This window comes from Macaca thibetana, chromosome X (genome assembly GCF_024542745.1).
Source record: "Macaca thibetana thibetana isolate TM-01 chromosome X, ASM2454274v1, whole genome shotgun sequence".
Lineage (NCBI taxonomy): Eukaryota > Metazoa > Chordata > Mammalia > Primates > Cercopithecidae > Macaca > Macaca thibetana.
Genome location: NC_065598.1, coordinates 99,056,356 through 99,076,334, shown reverse-complemented (window position 1 = coordinate 99,076,334; position 19,979 = coordinate 99,056,356). Strand labels below are relative to the sequence as shown.

Sequence of the window (19,979 nt, the reverse complement as noted above, 5' to 3'; positions counted from 1 at the left end):
ATGAATTTGCTGGAGCAGGCAGAAGAGCTCAAGGCTTTTGAGAGAAGACTTACTGAGTATATACATTGTTCACAACCTGCTACTGGACATTGGAGAATGCTTCTTCTAGTGGTATCTTTCTGTACAGCTACTGGTGCCTGGAACTGGTTGATAGATCCTGAGACACAAAAGGTGTCCTTCTTCACATCATTACGGAATCATCCATTTTTCACCATTAGCTGTATCACTCTAATAGGCTTGTTCTTTGCTGGAATACACAAGAGAGGAGTTGTACCATCAATTATAGCTGCTCAATGTCAAATGATATTAGCAGAATACAATATGTCTTGTGATGATACAGGAAAACTAATTTTGAACCCTAGGCCTCATGTTCAACGCCAATCTTCACTAATTGTTATTGGATGTAAAACAACCTTTATTTGAATAAGTGATACAGCAAAAAGCCATAAAGCATTCCTTTTGCGGTTAGATATGTAAAGGTCATAGCAACAACTGACAAGATGTGTGCAATATTTACCCAGATTATCTTGATGATGATGATTGACATTATCAGTGCTTTGGTACCTTTTATTACCTGTTTCAGTATTAGTGTCACCTTAGTACTTCAGATCCTTCAAAGATTTTTGCAGATGAAGTTTGTATATATGTTATGAAGTTAAACTTAAGAATAGAACCTCATTCAGTTTTTATAATGTATTTTTGCAAACTACTGTAAATAGCAAATCAATGCCAATGGTAAACAAAGAGGAAAATGTTGCGTGGTCTTTGTTCTGTACCAGTATTTCAGGAACATCTGCTTGCCATCTCCACAGCTCTTTAAAACTGGCTATTATGTGTGCCTTTCATTCTTACACTTTTAATCATACTTCAGGAAAAACATTGGATTCAGCTTAGACTGAGGAAAACTCCTCTCCATAATGTTGTAAGAAATTATAGGTGTTTTGCTAAACACTTTTTGTTAAACCAGATATTGAACTCCAGCAACTGTTGTGGTTATATTTTTCAGTTCATTGTTTTCATTGAGTGCTAAATATCCTTTATATTTTAAAATAATTTTTAAATACCCCCAAAGGCTTGTGAATATACAAGTCTACTTATAAATTATGTATTGTCTGGGACTTTGATAGTTATTGTTTTAGATAACTGGATTTTACACTGTGGTAGACAGGCTGTGACGTTAGTGTTGCACGGGTATAATTGATCATCCTGCGCCATCACCAGAATAACATGGGAGTGGTGCCACAAACTAGAGTCTACAATTCTCACTGTTTAGAGAGTGTTAATGACATGCCGTGTATGCATAATAACCACATGTACTATAATAGCCCTTAAAATTAAACTATTGGGATTGATATACATGCTTTACAGCACTGGAGGTGCTTTTACCTGTTTATTAGAAGATTTTGAAAAGGTTTAAATTATTTCATGAGCAATCTTTTAAATTTCATTTAATATAAAACCGAAAATTCAATAACAGGTTAAAAAACTTTGTTACAAGACTTTCACGTAAATGTGTTCATCTTAGCTTCCACATGGATAAAATGTTATTCTTTGAACTGTAGCAATAAAACAAATAAGTGATACAGCTTTGCTGTAAGAAGTCTGAAGAGGGTATTCTATATATTCTGCTTTGTTTTATTTTCTGTAAATTTTGTAGGTAAATATGTGCATAAAATAAATACTTTATATGAAAAGGAATAACATTCTAACTACTTTTTTGCTCTTTAACCATCCCCACTCCCCACCTCCCCCACTACCATCCGCAGCCTGTAGTAAGCATCCTTCTACTCTCTGTTTCCATGAATTCAATTGTTTTGATTTTTATATCCCACAAATAAGTGAGGACATGTGAAGTTTGTCTTTCCATGCTTGGCTAATTTCACTTAACAAAATGACATCCAGTGCCATCCATGTTGTAGCAAATGACAGGATCTCATTCTGTTTTGTGGCTGAATAGTACTCCATTGTGTATATGTACTACATTTTCTTTATCCATTCAGCTACTGATGGACACTTAGGTTGCTTTCAAATCTTGGCTATTGTGAACAATGCCATAACAAACATGGGAGTGCAGATATCTCTTTGATACATGGATTTCCTTTCTTTTGGGTAGATACCCAACAATGGGATTGCTAGATTGCATGGTAGCTCAATTTTTAGTTTTTTGAGGAAACTCCAAACTGTTCCTCATAGTGGTTGTATTAATTTACATTCCCACCAATGGTGTACGAGTGTGCCCTTTTCTCCACATCCTCATCAGCATTTGTTATTGCCTATATTTTGAATAAAAGCCATTTTAACCAGGATGAGATGATATTGTAGTTTTAATTTACATTTCTCTGATGTTGAGCACTTTTTCATATGCCTGTTTGCCATTTCTATGTCTTTTTTTGAGAAATGTCTGTTAAGCTTTTGCTTATTTTTAATCACATTATTAGATTTTTTCCTATAGAGTTGTTTGAGCTACTTATATATTCTGGTTATTGATGCCTTATCATGTCATGGGTAGTTTGCAAAATATTTTCTCCTATTCTGTGGGCTGTCTCTTCACTTTGTTGATTGTTTCCTTTGCTGTGCAGAAGATTTTTCATCTTGATGTGATCCCGTTTGTCCATTTTTGCTTTGCTTGCTTGTGATTATGGGGTATTATTCAGGAAACATTTGTCCAGGCCAATATCCTGAAGAATTTCCCCAGTGTGTTCTTGTAGTAGTTTCATAGCTTGAAGTCTTAGAATTAAGTCTTCAATTCATTTTGATTTGATTTTTATATATGGCAAGAGGTAGGGGTCTAGTTTCATTCTTCTACATATGGATATCCAATTTTCCCAGCACCATTTATTGAAGAGACTGTTTTTTCCCCAATGTATATTCTCTTCACCTTTGTCAAAAATGAGTTCACTATATGTGTATGGATTTGTTTCTGGGATCTCTATTCTGTTCCATTGGTCTATGTGTTTGCTTTTATGCCAGTACCATGCTATTTTGGTTACGATAGCTCTGTAGTATAATTTGAAGTCAGGTAATGTGATTCCTCCAGTTTTATTTATTTATTTATTTTTGCTCAGGATAGCTTTGACTATTCTGGGTCTTTTGTGGTTCCATCTAAATTTTAGGATTATTCTTTCCATTTCTGTGAAGAATGTCATTGGTATTTTGATAGGGGTTACATGGAATCTGTAGATTGATTTCAGTATTGTAGACATTTTAACAAGATTGATTCCTCCAATACATGTACATGGAATGTCTTTCCATTTTTTGGTGTCCTCTTTAATTTCTTTCACCAGTGTTTTACAGTTTTCATTTTAGAGATCTTTCATTTCTTTGGTTAAGTTTATTCCTATGTATTTAATTTTATTTGTGGGTGCTGTAAATTAGATTACTCTTTTATTTCTTTTTCAGATTGTTCACTGTTGGCATACAGAAATGCTTCTGATTTTTGTGTGTTTATTTTGTATCCTACAAGTTTATTTATTTATCAGTTTTTATAGTTTTTTGTTGTGTCTTTAGGTTTTTCCAAACATAAGATCATATCTGCAAGCAAGGATAATTTGACTTCTTCCTTCCCAATTTGGATGCCGCTAATTTCTTTATCTTTTCTGATTGCTCTAGCTAAAACTTACAGTACTATGCTGAATAACAGTGGTGAAAATGGGCATCCTTTCCTTATTCCAGATCTTAGAGGGAAGGCTTTCCAGTTTTTCCTATTCAGTATGATACTGGCTGTGGGTCTGGGTCTGTTGTATATGGCTTTAATTATATGGAGGTATGTTTCTTCTATACTCAGTTTTTTGAAGGTTTTTATCAAGAAGGGATGTTGATTACATCAAATGCTTTTTCAGCACCAACTGAAATGATCATATGGTTTTTATCCTTCATACTGTTGATATGATGCATCACATTGATTAATTCACATATGTTGCACCATGCTTGCATCTCTGAGATAAATCTCACTTGATCATGATGAATCATTTTTTAATCTGTTGTCGAATTCATTTTGCTGGTGTTTTGTTGAGGATTTTTGCATCAATATTCATCACAGATATTGGACCCTACCTTTTTTTTTTTTTTTTTAAATCTCTGTTTGTCTGGTTTTGGTATCAGGGTAATGCTGGCCTTGTGAAATGAATTTGTGAGTACTGCCCCCTCCTCTGTGTTTTGAAATAGTTTAAGTAGAATTGATGTTAGTTCTTCTTTAAATGTTTGGTAGGAATTCAGCAGTGAAACTATGAAGTCCTGGGCTTTTGTTTACTGGGAAAATTTTTATTATGGCTTCAATCTCATTGTTTGTTATTGGTCTGTTCAGGTTTTGGATTTCTTCCTTGTACATTCTTGGTAAGTTTTATGTTCCTGGGAATTTATCCATTTCCTCTGGATTTTCCAATTTATTGTCATATAATTGCTCACAGTAGCCACTAATGATCCCTTGAATTTCTGTGGTATCAGTTATAATGTTTCCTTTTTCATCTTTGATTTTATTCATTTGAATTTTCTTTCTTTTTTTCTTATTTGGGCTAAAGGTATGTCAGTTTTATCTTTTCAAAAAAAAAAAAAAACCAACTTTTTGATGGATCATTTGTAGATTCTTCGTTTCAATTTCATTTATTTCTGCTCTGATGTTTATTATTTCTTCTACTAATTTTGGGTTTGCTTTGCTCTTGCTTTTCTAATTCTTTAAGATGCATCATTAGGTTGTTTATTTGAAGTTTTTCTTCTTTTTTTTTTTTTTTTGAGACGGAGTCTTGCTCTGTCACCCAGGCTGGAGTGCAGTGGCCGGATCTCAGCTCACTGCAAGCTCCGCCTCCCGGGTTTACGCCGTTCTCCTGCCTCAGCCTCCCGAGTAGCTGGGACTACAGGCGCCCGCCACCTCACCCGGCTAGTTTTTTTGTATTTTTTAGTAGAGACGGGGTTTCACCGTGTTAGCCGGGATCGTCTCTCGAGCTCCTGGCCTCGTGATCCGCCCGTCTCGGCCTCCCAAAGTGCTGGGATTACAGGCTTGAGCCATCGCGCCTGGCCGTTTTTCTTCTTTTTTGATGTGGGAACTTAGAGATATAAATTTCCTTCTGCTTTTACTGAATCCCATAGGTTATGGTATGTTGTGTTTCCATATTCATTTATTTCAAGACATTTTTCAATTTCCTTATTAATTTCTTCTGGTCATCAGGAGCCTATTGTTTAATTTCCATGTTTGTATGGTTTCTAAAATTCGTATTGTTATTTATTTCTAGTTTTATTCTATTGTGTTCAGAGAAGATGCTTGATGTTATTTCAATTTTTTTGAATATTTTATGGCTTATTTTGTGACCTAACATATGGCATGGCCTATCCTGGAGAATGATCCATGCAATGAGAAAAGGAAAGCGTAGTCTACAGTTGTTGCATGAAATTTTCTGTAAATATCTGTTAGATTCATTTGTTCTATATTGCAGATTAAGTCTGATGTTTCTTTGTTGATTTTCTGTCTGGATGATCTGTCCAATGCTGAAAGTGGGGTTTGTAGTCTCCAACTATTATTGTATTGAAGTATATATCTCTCTTTAGCTCTAATAATATTTGCTTTATATATCTGGGTATTCCTGTGTTGGGTGCATATATATTTACACTTGTTATATCTTTTTGCTGAATTGACTCCTTTATCATTATAGAGGGCCTTTGGGAGTTTGCCTTATCATTATATAATGGCATTCTTTGTCTCTTATTGTTTTTGTCTTAATCTATTTTGTCTGATATAACTACTCTTCCTGTTTATTGGTTTCCATTGGCATGAAATATCTTTTTACATCTCTTTATTTTCAGTCTATCTGTATCTTTATAGGTGACGTGTGTTTCTTCTAGGCAACAGGTCATTGGGTCTTGATTTTTTATTCATTCAGCCATTTACATTCAATGCTATTATTGATAAGTAACGATTTACTCCTGCCATTTTGTTATTTGTTTTCTGCTTGTTTTGTCATCTTCTATTCCTTATTTCCTTCCTTCCTGTCTTTGTTTTAATGAAGGTAATTTTCTCTGGTGGTATGGTTTAATTTCTTGCTTTTTATTTTTTGTGTATCCATTGTAAGTTTTTTTGATTCGAGATTACTATGAAACTTGCCAATACTATCTTATAACCCATTATTTTAAACTAATGGAAACTTAACACCAATTGCATAAACAAAGAAACAAATAAACTAAAAGGAAAATAATAAAAACTCTACACTTTAACTTCCTTCACCTCCCTGCTTTTTATCTTTTTGTTCTCTATCTTTATGTCTTATTGTATTGTCTATGCCTTTTAAAGTTGTTTTAATTATTATTTTTGACTGGCTCATCATTTAGTCTTTGTACTTAAGAGAAGAGTAGGTTATACACCACAATTACAGTGTTACAATATTCCATGTCTTTTTTGTGCTTACTATTACCAGTGAGTTTTGTACCTTCAGATTACTGCTTTTCTTTTCCTTTATTTTTTTTTTTCAAGACAAGGTCTTCCTCTGTCGCCCAGGCTGGAGTGTGGTTTGATCATGGCTCACTGCAGCCATGCCCTTCTGGGCTCAAGTGATCCTCCTGGTTCAGCCTCCCAACTAACTAAAACTATAGGCATGTGCCCATATACCTGCCTAATTTTAAAATTTTTTGTAGAGATGGGGTCTTGCTATGTTGCACAAGCTGTTCTCGAGTTCCTGGGCTCAAACAATTCTCCTGCCTTGGCCTTCCAAAGTGCTGGGATTACAGGTGCGAGCCACTGCACCCAACCCAGATTATTTTTTATTGCTTGTTAACATCCCTTTCTTTCAGATTGAAGAACTCCCTTTAGCATTTCTTGTAGAACAGGTCTGGTGTTGGTGACATCCCTCAGCTTTGGATTGTCTGGGAAAGTCTTTATTTCTCCTTCATGCTTGAAGGATATTTTTGCCGAATATACTATCCTAGAGTAAAAAGGTTTTTCCTTCAGCACTTTAAGTATGTTATGCATCTCTCCTGGCCTGTAAGGTTTCCACTGAAAAGTCTGGTGCCAGATGTATAGAAGCTCCACTGGATGTTATTTGTTTCTTTTCTCTTGCTACTTTTAAAATCCTTTCTTTATCCTTGACATTTGGGAGTTTGATTATCAAATGCCTTGAAGTCGTCATCTTTAGTTTAAATCTGATTGGTGTTCTACAGCCTTCTTGTACTTGAATGTTAATATCTTTCTCTAGGTTTGGGATGTTCTCTGTTATTATCCCTTTGAATAAACTTTCTACCCCTATCTCTTTCTCTACCTCCTCTTTAGGGCCAATAACTCTTAGATTTGCCATTTTGAGGGCAAATTTCTATTTTCTAGATCTTGAAGGCATTCTTCATTCTTTTAAATTCTTTTTTCTTTTGTTTCTCTGTGTATTTTCAAATAGCCTGTACTGAAGCTCACTAATTCTTTCTTCTGCTTGATCAATTCTGCTATTAAATACTCTGATGCATTCTTCAATATGTTAATTGCATTTTAAACTCTATAATGTCTGCTTTATTCTTTTAAATTATTTTAGTGTCTTTGTTAAATGTATGTGATAGAATTCTGAATTCTTTCTCTGTGTTATCTTGAATTTTTTGAGTTTCCTGAATACAGCTATTTTGAATTCTCTTTCTGAGAGGTCACATATCTCTGTTTCTCCAGGATTGGTCCTTGGTGCCGTATTTAGTTGGGCGAGGTCATTTTTTCCTGGATGATCTTGGTGCTTGTGGTTGTTTGGTGATGTCTGGGAATCATAGAGATAGGTTTTTGCTGTAGTCGTCACAGTCTGGGCTTGTTTGTACCTGTCTTTCTTGGGAAGGCTTTCCAGGTATTTGAAGGGACTTGGGCCCCAAGCCCAATAATCTTGTGGCTTTTGCAGACTTTTACAGGTATTACCTTGGTGATCTTGGATAAGATCTGGAAGAATTCTCTGGATTACTATGCCGAGGCTCTTGTTCTTTTCCCTTACTTTGCCCCAAACAAACAGAGTCTTTCTCTTTGTGCTGATCCACCTAGAGCTGGGGGTGGGGTGATACATGCTCCCCTGTAACCACCACCACTGGGACTGTGCTGGGTCAGACCCGAAGCACTGGGTCTCACTGAAGGCCTATTGTGATCACTACCTGGCTACAGCCTATGTTTACTCAAGGCCTTAGGGATCTACAATCAACAGGTGGAGAGTCCAGTCAAGTTTGTGTCCTTCCCTTCAGGGTGACGAGTTCCCCCCAGGCCCCAAGCAGGTCCAGAGATGATGTCTGGGAGCCGGGGATTAGAGTAAAAAACCTTAGGAATTTACCTGGTGTTCTACTCTACTGTGGGTAAGCCTGCCTTCAAACCACAAGACAAAGTCCATACCACTCTTCTCTCCCCTTTCTGCAGCTAAAGGACTCTCTCCCAGTGGCCACCAGCACCACCAGCCCATGGGAAATTCTGCTAGACCACCACCAATGTTCACTTAAAGTTCAAGGACTCTTCATTTAGCTTCTGGTGAATGCTGCCAGGTCTATGACTCACCCTTCAGGGCAGTATACTCCACTCTGGCCCAGGGCAGGTCCATAAATGCTGTCCCAAGAGCCTAGGCCTGGACTTGGGGACCCCAAGAGCCTGCTTTGTGCTCTATCCCATTGTGGCCGAGTTTGTATCTAAGGTGCAAAGCAAAGTCCTGTTTACATTTCCCTCTGCTTTTCTCAAGCAGAAGGAGTCTTTCATGGTAGCCACCACAGCTTGGAATGTGCTGAATCTCATTTGAGACCAGCACATCTGAGTCTCACTCGAGACCCACAGCATACAACCTGGGTATCGCTGTTGGTTATTAAGTGCCCAAGGGCTCTTTAGTCAGCAGGTGATGGATTCTGCCAGGACTGGGCCCTTCCCTTCAAGGCAGCAGTTTCTTTTATGGCCAAGGATATGTCTAGAAATGTCATTTGGGAGCTAGGGCATGAAATAGGTGCCTCATGACTCTGTCCAGTGCCCCATCCTATTGTGACTGAGCTGGTATCCAATGTGGAAGACAAAGTCTTCTTTACTTTTCATTCTCTTTTACTCAAACAGAAAAGAAGGAGTCACTTTCGTTGCTGCAAGCTGAGCTACCTGAGGTAGGGGAGGGGTGGTGCAAATACTCCCTTAGCTGCTCCGGCTGGTATCTCCTTAGGGCTTATGTTGCCCTGGTCCACTGGCTGTAAGCCCAGTGCAGCATTAGGACTTGTCTAGAAATTGTAATCCTTGTGTCCTAGACTGCCTTTCAAATTTACCTAGGACCTTAGAGCACTTTAGCCCAAGGTGGTGAGGCTTGCCAAAACTTCAGTTCTGACTGCTAGGATAGATGATTACCCTCTGGCTAGCACTGGTCCAAATGCTACCTCTGTGTGCAGATGCTAGCTGAGCCCTGTACTGCTTTGCTCTCTGCAAACTGCCTCTTCTTTTTTCCTTAAAAATCTTCTTGTCATTCCTGTTAATTGAAGTGTATATTCAGGACACCTTAAATCTATGCTCCAGTGTGGCCATCCTAAAGCTTTGGGTTCAAATAAACTCTACACTTAATCATATTTTAAAAATCTCATTATTTGAGGTTGACAAATTTTGATCAATATTCTTGCTTTTACTAACCTAATAAAAATATGAAACACATGTCTTCTACATTAGTTTTCTATTTCCATGTAACAAAATACCACAAACTCAGTGGCTTAAAATAACCCATGTATTTGGTTCACAGTTGGGTAAGTTAGAAGTCTAGGCATGATGTGACTGGGTTCTCAGCTGAGGGTCTTGTGAGACTGAAATTGAAAAGGTGTCATTCAGGCTGCAGTCTCATCTGGAGCTTGGGGTCCTTTTCCAAGCTTACATAGTTGTGGCAGAATTTAGGTTTTTTTTTTTTATTTTATTTTTTTATTTTTTTATTTTGTGGTAGCTGTAGAACTGAGTTCCTATGTTCCTCCTGGCTATCTGCCAGTTGCCACTCTCAGCCTCCAGATATCACTCACATTCCTTGACACACGGCCTCTTTATCTTCAAAGCCAGGAATGGAAAATCTACCTCACACTGAATCTCTTTTATGCTTCAAATCTCTCTGACTTAAGGAAAAACTAGTCCCTTTAAGGACTAACATGATTAGAGCCGACCCATTTAGTAATTGCCCTTTAGATTTAACTCAATGATTTGAGATTTTGATTGCATCTGCAAAATCCCTTTTGCCAAATAATGTAACATAATCATAGGAGTGACATCTCGTCATACTCATAGGTTTCATCTTTAAACAAGAAGAGGGAATTATACAACTGTCAAGGTCATAGGGGATCATCTTAAAATTTTGACTACCACAACCTTTCTTAGAGGCCTTAGATGATGCCCATATAATTCAAGGGGACTTGAAACTTAAGTGCCATTAGCTTCAAGGTGAATTCACCTCTGTATCGCCTCTACCCATTCACTTTTTCACTTCTCTCATGCAAACATGTTCTGCTAATGAGCTCCTAACCATGGATTAGTTACTGCTTACAATTCTAACAGAAGTTACATGATTAATTTCCTGACATTATTTTTGCTGCTAAGATTTTTAGCATTTACCTAAATTGGAGATGATAGATATTCACATCTTGTGCCCTCAACAAAAGGCAATCATAATGATTTCTCATATATCTACTGAAGTATGGCAGGTTAGGAGAGACACAAAGGCCAACTGCAAGGTAAGAGTACTTGTTCTCTAGAAACCTCTGGGAATCTCACCATTCCTGAGTATCTGCCGTGTGCTGCACATGGGGACAGCTGCTTTATGTGGGCTGGCTGGCTAACATTTATGCCCCCTCACCAGTGTGTGAGGTAGGGATTGTTACCAGGTAAATAGGAATTTGGAGAAGATAATGTCTAGTGTGGACTGGAGTTATTAGAGAAAAATTCAAAGAACAGACTGGGTGTGGTGGCTCACGTCTGTGGTCTGTAATCCCAGCACTTTGGGAAGCCAAGGCCAGCAGATCACTTGAGTCCAGGAATTTGAGATCAGCCTGGGCTACATGGTGAAATTCCATCTCTACAAAAAGTACAAAAATTGGCTGGGCATGGTGGCACGTGCTTGTAGTTCCAGCTACTCAAGAGGATGATTGAGCCTGAGAGGTCAAGGCTGCAGTGAACCATGATCATACCACTGCACTCCAGTCTGGGTGACAGAATAACACCCTGTCTCAACAACAAAAAAAAAATCAAAGAACAAGTAAATGACCAAATTAGTCTGCTTTATTTTCTGATTTTGCCTTGTCATTCTCCTGTTCTCAAAGGCCCTGGCATTTAGGGCTCTTCAGAATCCAGCCTGAATCACAGATTCTAAGCTTTGTCTTTCAATTTTCCTCTGCTTCAGCTGAAAGAGACCCCCGTCATCATTGTGACTCAAACATACTTTACACTTACTTCTGTGCCCTTGCTGTGCCATTCTCCTAGAATGAGTAATTCTGCTAGGCCTGGTAGCATAAAGGTCTATATCACATAAAGGCTTTGCTCCTTGGGATATTTCAGGAGCATGAAAATAGACCACAATTTCTAAGAACCATTAGTAGCCAGCCCTACGACAGCACAGGCTTTACATCATCATGTTTCTGGAGAAAACCAGCTAGTACAGCTCAGGCTAGTGAAAAAGGGATGCTTGCAGAACATTATGGACCCATTTGTTTGTAGTTTGTGTCTGGTTTCATCACTTGATATGGTACATACAGATCTCCTTCACTTTGAATATCTTTGACCTCTTCTCCTATCCTTCCTTACATGTCCTCTTATGCTATAAGTTCCTCAATTTCTTTTCATTTGTTCTTTGGATAAATACATGAGGACTTTTCTTCTGCCAAACTGAGCATAGGTAGAAAAATGTCCTTCCTACTGAAGAAGATCATAGCCAGCCTTGTCCACAAAAGGCTCCTAAGTTGACATGCATTAAAAAATGTCTCCCCTGAAGAAAAAACACAGAGGAGAGACATTCCCAGTCCCGTCACAGAAAGAATGTTAAGACCATAATGACATACAAGATACACAATGAATTGCTGCATTCAATCACTTGCACCATCATCTCTTATATATTCTTTGCATTGCATATTTGCCACTTATTTTTATTTATTTATTTATTTTTGAGACAAGGTCTGTCTCTACTGCCCAGGCTGGAGTGCAGTGGTGTGATTTTGACTCACTGCAACCTCCGCCTCCCTTGCTCAAGCCATCCTCCCACCTCAGCCTCCTGAGTAGCTGGGACTACAGGCGCACACCACCATGCCCGGCTAATTTTTGTATTTTTAGTAGAGATAGGGTTTCGCCATGTTACCCAGGCTGGTCTCAAACTCATGAGCTCAAGCGATCCACCTGCCTCGGCCTCCCAAAGTGCTGGGATTACAGGTGTGAGCCACCACACCCAGCCACATATTTGCCGCCTTAGTAATAACCAACCTAACACCTGTTTGAATGAAGTCAAATTGTCATTTTTGCACATCCCTGAATTCAGAATGGATTTTGAAAATTTACAAATATATGTTTATAAGTGCTATAAGGATACAATTCTATAAATCTACTGTTGAACTCATTTATAGATGAGAAAACAGAAAGAGAGATGAAATAAACTGCTAAATTCATCTAGCAAGAAAAAAGGCCACAAAAAAGGTTGGCTTTGGAACCCACATCTATGGATTCTCAGCTGTTCTTATTATACTCCATAATGAGCCTGTATAATTCGGGAGGGCGTTGCTCTCAATGTTGCACTTTCTAAAGTTATTCAGAATGTATTTCAAGGTTCGGCCCCTGTTGAAAGCTGCTCCCGGGAAAGTGAGCTCCAGCCACGGTTGCATACAGCCAGGGTGGGCAGCACAGATCTTTTCAGGAAGCAGGAGCTGAAAGTATCAGAAGGCAGGCAGGACAGCCATGCAGGAAAGGGAGAAGGGAGTTAGCACTGGGCAGCTGCTGCCATGACAACAGTATCCAGGGGGTGTGGCCTTTCTCTGGGGGATCTGAGAAAGCCCAGGGTGGGTTTCTCCTCCAGGGATTCCTGTTGCTGGGGAGGCTGCACTTCTGTGGCAGAAACAGAGCCCTTCTTCTTTGCGAGTCCCCTTGGTTTCACTTTGCAGGGCCTGTCTGCCTGGACTTGAGGAGTTCTGCCCTCTCCAGCCCGGAGGCTCCCTCTGTGGCTGCTGCCTCTGCATTCTTTCCTAATGGCACTAATGGCAGTACCTGCTCTCAGACTTGCAGCTGTTGACTGCCGCAGGCCCTGTCCAGCCTGTGGCTCTCATGGGCTCCTCCCCTTCCCCAGGGGAAATACCCAAGCAGGAAAAGCAATGACAGAAACCTCCTGTTTTCTGCTTGTGGCCTCATCCTAATTGGGGCCTAAAGACACGCACATACACACACACACACACACACACACACACACACACCCTGTATATGCTCAGAGAAACAAGGAAGGGGCTCTGAGGAAAGGCCAGGTAGCAACTCAGGCTGTTGGAAATGCACAGGGACAGGGAAGATGGGTCCAGACCTGGGCTGAAGGGAGACAGTACCAGGCTTGGGTCTGGGCAAGACTTATGTTGTCATTCACTCCCTGGAGGCTCTGGAGATGTGGCAGCCTCCTACCCCTCTCCTTGCCTCTGTTTGTATCATTTTTTCTCCCTAAATGGTGGGGGCGAGGGCTGTGGTAGAACCATGAATGAGGTCCCTTCCAGCTCTAGGAAGCTATGATTCCACCCTGCCCACCATGCTGAGGAGGGAGGAACACCTTTTGGCCTGAGTGGGGACCACCTGCAGACTGTGGCTGCTGCTGCATTTCCCGGAATCCAGACAAGCTCAGAGTACAGAACTCATTCTATTTTGGCCTTCCATGCTGTGCTCTAACACAGTCATAGCTTACTCTTTACTTCAGGTACTCTTTTTTGTTTTTTTTTGAGACGGAGTCTCGCTCTGTCACCCAGGCTGGAGTGCAGTGGCTCGATCTCAGCTCACTGCAAGCTCCGCCTCCTGGGTTTACACCATTCTCCTGCCTCAGCCTCCCGAGTAGCTGGGACTACAGGCGCCTGCCACCTCGCCCGGCTAGTTTTTTGTATTTTTTAGTAGAGACGGGGTTTCACCGTGTTAGCCAGGATGGTCTCGATCTTCTGACCTCGTGATCCGCCCGTCTCGGCCTCCCAAACTGCTGGGATTACAGGCTTGAGCCACCGCGCCCGGTCAACTTCAGGTACTCTTTAAAGGGCAAAAAACAACCTCAGTCTGAGGTGTGGGTGACAGAGGTTGGAACAGAGGAGATGAGTCAGTCCTGGATATTTGGTTCAACAAGCATATATTGAATGGGTGTTCTGTCCTTTGTCCTGTATATGCTGATGAGTAAGCCACAAATGTCCTTGAGCAGTTCATTAACTTATAAAGGATATATGTGCTTAAACATGGTTTTAGTACATAGCAATGAAGTCTAAGTCACCGGATACTTCAGGCAAGAACACCTAACTCATCTGAGAGTAAGTGGTACTTTAGTTGAGTTTTAATGATTTAATAGAATTTTGCTGAACAGAGAATGGAAGGGCAGTCTAGACTGAAGTAGCAGCATCAGCAAGGGCATGGAGGCCTAGCCTCAAAGGCTTTACTAGACCAGACCAGTCAAAGTCTCACAAGAATTCAGATGACAAATGTCCATTACAGAAGCCAGTTTGGCAGTGCCCCCTAAATGCACCTTATGACCCAACAATTCCACTTCTAGTCACCAATCCTAAGAAATGCAGAGATATACAAGGAGGCATGAACAAGAAAGGCCATTGCAGCGTGTTTGTAATAGTAAAGCACTGGAAACATATATCTCTATAATTAGGGAATACATTGCAGTATGTTCAGAGTCTGCAATGGGTGCAGCAGCTACATATGAACTAGATCTATAGGTAATAATATGGATAGTTTTCCAGGATATACTATTGAATGAAAAAAAGAACATTTTGCTGAATGAAACGTAGGATAGGATGCCATTTATGTAATGTCATTTCAAGCCTATGAATATATATGTATTTATATTTATATATGTGTAAGTATATTATATATGTATATATGACATCTATTAATATGTTTTTTATAACATATAGTACATAAGTGTGTGTGTGTGTGTATATATATATAGTTTTTTTTTTTTTTTTTTTTTTTTTGAGACAGAGTCTCGCTCTGTCACCCAGGCTGGAGTGCAGTGGCCGGATCTCAACTCACTGCAAGCTCCGCCTCCTGGGTTCACGCCATTCTCCTGCCTCAGCCTCCTAAGTAGCTGGGACTACAGGCGCCCGCCACCTCGCCCGGTTAGTTTTTTTGTATTTTTTTAGTAGAGACAGGGTTTCACCGTGTTAGCCAGGATGGTCTCGATCTCCTGACCTCATGATCCACCCGTCTCGGCCTCCCAAAGTGCTGGGATAACAGGCTTGAGCCACCGCGCCCGGCCTATATATAGTTTCTTATGTGAGTTACTGCTCCATGTACTTTGCCCATTTTCTCTTGGGTGAGCAGTTTTTTACTTTTAAAAGATATTATGTCTAAATCTATATGTTTAAATATTTCATTACAGTTTCTCATGTGCCATTTAACATTCTTTGAGATACATTTTTTACTTTAAATATTTTAAAAGAGATAATTCTTTTTTTTTTTTTTTTTTTGAGATGGAGTCTTGCTCTGTCGCCCGGGCTGGGGTGCAGTGGCCGGATCTCAGCTCACTGCAAGCTTCGCTTCCCAGGTTCACGCCATTCTCCTGCCTCAGCCTCCCGTGTAGCTGGGACTACAGGTGCCCGCCACCTTGCCCAGCTAGTTTTTTGTATTTTTTAGTAGAGACGGGGTTTCACCGTGTTAGCCAGGATGGTCTCGATCTCCTGACCTTGTGATCCGCCCGTCTCGGTCTCCCAAGGTGCTGGGATTACAGGCTTGAGCCATCGCGCCCGGCCGAAAGAGATAATTCTTTATTAATTTTTCTGATTGTAGAAGCATGCTTGTAGCATAAAATTCAAACCCTGTAACAGTGGGGCATGAGAGTAGCAGAGTGTTCACAAATTTTCTGACATCTAAAAGACGAATGCCACTAGACTCGGCAATGAGAAAGAAAGTGTGAAATTTTAGGAGCAAACAAAGCATAATGGTCTGACTTAAGAGTCAGACAAATTTGAATTCGAATACAGGTTTCTCCACTGACTGGCTGTGTGACCCTGTGTAAGCCACCTTAACTTTTCTGGGCTTCAGTTTTCTCATCTATGATAAGCAATACCTTCCTAAAAGTGTTAAAAGGATTAAAGGAAACTCCAAGTATGAAGTGTCTGCCCCAAAGCAGGTGCTTGACCATTTTAAATTTCTTTCCTCAACTCCAAACAAAGCCAGTGATCTTTCCCTCGCCTTATGCTTTTTGGGGAGCCGGTCCGTACATGTGGCCCTCAGACATAGGTCTCTGAGACCAAAAAGCACAATTTTATTTTCATCATTGACATCACCATCAAGGAGTGTGGTTGATGGAATACTCATACAGATGAATGTCATGGCACATATGTAAATAAAAGTAAGAGAATAAAGAAAATAGGCCAGGCGCGGTGGCTCACGCCTGTAATTCCAGCACTTTGGGAGGCTGAGGTGGGTGGATCACGAGGTCAGGAGATCAAGACTATCCTGGCTAACACAGTGAAACCCCATCTCTACTAAAAATACAAAAAAAAAAAAAAAAAAAAAAGACGCATGGTGGTACGCGTCTGTAGTCCCAGCTACTCGGGCTGAGGCAGGAGAATCACTTGCACCCAGGAGGTGGAGGTCGCAGTGAGCCGAGATCGTGCCACTGCACTCCAGCCTGGGTGACAGAGTGAAAAAAAAAAAAAAAGAAAATATATGCTCTGTAAGATATAATTACATGTATAAAAATGAATACATAAAGGCATTTAAATGTATTTTTTATATAATATAATATACATGTATACTTTATAACAAAGTAAATGGATCGAATACAAAAAAGGAGATATACACACAATGTAAGTACATGCTCCTCAATATTAATAATTCTCTTCTCTGGGTAGAGGAAGTATAGGCATCTTCTTCTTACACTTTTCTGCATTTCCATATATTTTCTAGTAGAAACATGTAACTTCTACAATCAGAGAAAAAGTGAAAATAGTATAAGACAATTCAGTTAAAACACACATACATGCACACGCTTATCTTGACTTGAGACAAGGAAAAACCACCTAACTATATGTTGCTTCTTGGGTCACCTCAATCCCCAAGAAGAGCCTGATACTTGTGTGGGTCCAGTGTGAGTCGGGGTTGAGACATTCCCTTCCCAAATATCAAGCCTCTCCACCAGCTCTCCTATCAGTTTCTCTCCTCCCTGCTCTCCTTTGTTAGCCGTGTTCGACCCACAATTCTGACTCTGGTCACTGGGTGGCACTTACTTCTATTTGTAAACATTCTCCTGAAACAGGTATTGTCTTGGTAAAAAGAAAGTTTAAAGAAAAAGTTTATTTTTTTTACACACAAGATATGAACCAGTGTGTTCAGTAGAATCCCACTTCTGTTTGAAAAATACGTATTCATGGAAAAGGATAGAAGAGCATACAGTTGCATTCTTCATTCATTCATTTAATTCAACAAATACTCCTGGGCCACTTGCTATGTTCCTGGTATCATAAACCAAAATTGATATTTCCATTCTAATCTCTTTTCTAAACTTCAAACACATATCTAACTGCCTGCTAGACATTTCTACCTGGAGTGAGATAAAAATGCGAAAACTCACCCAAATCCACAAACCAACAAGAATATCATACTCAGTAAGTGTAAATCAATGATTCCCTCAGCCCTAAAAAGCTACCATCTAAATTGGTGGTCGTGTGGTAGAGTGGGAAGAACATATAATTTGACGCAAACAAATCTGAGCTAGAAGACAGGATCTGCCTCCTATTTATCTGTGAAATATTATCCCTCATTTGTAAAATAATTATTTGTTTAGATTAGTATTTCCCAATGGGGGAAGGAGTTGTCTCTGGTCCTTTTCTAGGGACCCTGAGCCTGATCCTTTCTATGCTGCTTCACCACTCCAGGGAGTTCCCAGTCATATGCATTGTTTCCTAAGAGCAGGGGGACCCTGGTTAGTAGAGGACTCTCTCTCCATGATCCTGGACCCTCAATGCTTTCTGCTCTGGAGTTGGCAAGGCAAGTTGCTGCTTGGACATGTGATAGAGATACCAGCCCTCTGTGTGGGCAGGAAGGTGGCGAGAGGCTGTCTTAGTCCATTTTCTGCTGTTATGACAGAATACCTGAGACTGGATTTTTTTTGTTTGTTTTGAGACAGGGTCTCCATTGCTCAGGCTGGAGTGCAGTGGCACCATCATGGCTCACTGCAGCCTCGACTTCCTGGGCTCAAGCAATCCTCCCACTTCAGCCTCCCAAGTGACTGGGACTATAGGCACACACCACCATGCCCAGCTATTTTTTTTTTCTGCTTTTTGTAGAGACGGCATCTTACTATGTTGCCTAGGCTGGTATTGAAATCCTGGGCTCAAGCGATCCTCCTGCCTTGGCCTCCTAAAGTGTTGGGATTACAGGCATGAGCAACCGTGACCAGCTCTAGGATAATTGATAAAGAATAGAAACTTATTATCTTACAGTTTTGGAGGGTGGGAAGTCCAAGATCAAGACACTGGCATCTGGGATGGGCCTTCCTATTGCATTCTTACATGCAGGAAGGCAGAGGGCAAGAAAGAGGAACTCTGTGTTTTCATGTGGCAGAAGAATGGGAGAGAACCCATTCCTGCAAGCCCTTTTTATGATGGCATTAATCCATTCATGAGGGTACAGCCCTCATGACCTAAAAACCTCCCATTAAGCCCCATATCCCACATCCGTGTTTCACTGAGGATTAAATTTCCAGCATATGAATTGTGGGAAACACATTCAAATCATAGCAGAGGCCCAGGGGCTCTGGATGCTGCTGACCCTCCACCACTAATGCCTTAAAAAGCATCTTCACACCAATTCACAGCTTGACTGTCCTGGCTCCCAAGTCGTGAGCTGGGCCTGCAGTGCATGGAGGTTTTCAGATAGGAGGTGACACCCCTTTTCTCCTGACTTGTAGGACCACATGTCTTTGCAAATTCCCTTTATCTGGGGTCTCCAGTACTTCAGGGTCTGTACTAACTCAAACATCAGATGCACTGCACCAGGCAGACACATAGCTAAAGTCTTTGCAGAACCAACCAAACAGGCCAGGACACATCAAGGCCCTTCTGGGAGCCTGAGCAAGGTGGGTGGGAGAGGGATGGGTGAGGTTTTGTGTGCTGTTTAACCCCATTTTTGCCCCAGTCTTCTTGGGGCTATTTCACTGGACTCTGAGAGACGGGTCAGCCTCTTCTGCTTCAACCCCAAGTTACCTGGTCAGATCTGTTCAGACATCTGTTTGCTCAAAGACTATCCCAATGAATGTTTCCTGCCAGGATGCTTTGGGGCTTTATCTCCTCCCCTGCAAAATGTTCCCCAAAAGAGAAAGGGAAAGGGAGGGAGAGGCAAAGTGCTCTGACCTGCAATGGGGCAGACAGTTCTCCTCCTCCAGGTATGCCTGTGCAGGGCAGCTTGACCATTAGCCTAAGAGGGCCCTGTGCCTGCTGTAGGCTGGAGCAGAGAAACAACAGTCAGACCCACCCCAGAGGGGAATGTGGCCTGAGTGAGCCCTTCCACCTCCTGCCTAAGCACCACCACTCTTAGCGTTAGGGGGATGGATTTATCCTTTCTTATAAAACTAATTCCAGTGAGCCTGGAACCTGATCTCACTCCAGCCAGAATTCCAGTTTGACTATTACCCATCAGGCTGCCATTGGCCTTGAAGAGTGTTCTGGGGACATGAAGAACTCCCCCAATGGCATTGTATGGTAAAAATATAAAAACAAAAGAACGCCAAGGGTACAGGGCTGGCTCAACCGTTTTTTTTGAGATTATTACTAAAGGAGAACTTTGAATTTACTTCTGATGCATTTTACTCATATTGAAAGTATGGAATGTAAGGCATTATATAACA

At 40.7% G+C, this 19,979-nt stretch overlaps 1 protein-coding gene across 1 annotated transcript; it reads left to right on the top strand.

Annotated features, from left to right (window-relative positions):
• On the top strand, nucleotides 1–796 carry LOC126946047 (nuclear envelope phosphatase-regulatory subunit 1-like). The gene has a single exon (XM_050776043.1). The coding sequence runs from the start codon at nucleotides 1–3 to the stop codon at nucleotides 421–423; it is 423 nt and encodes a 140-aa protein (XP_050632000.1). The 3' UTR covers nucleotides 424–796.
• Nucleotides 797–19,979: the final 19,183 nt, after the last annotated feature.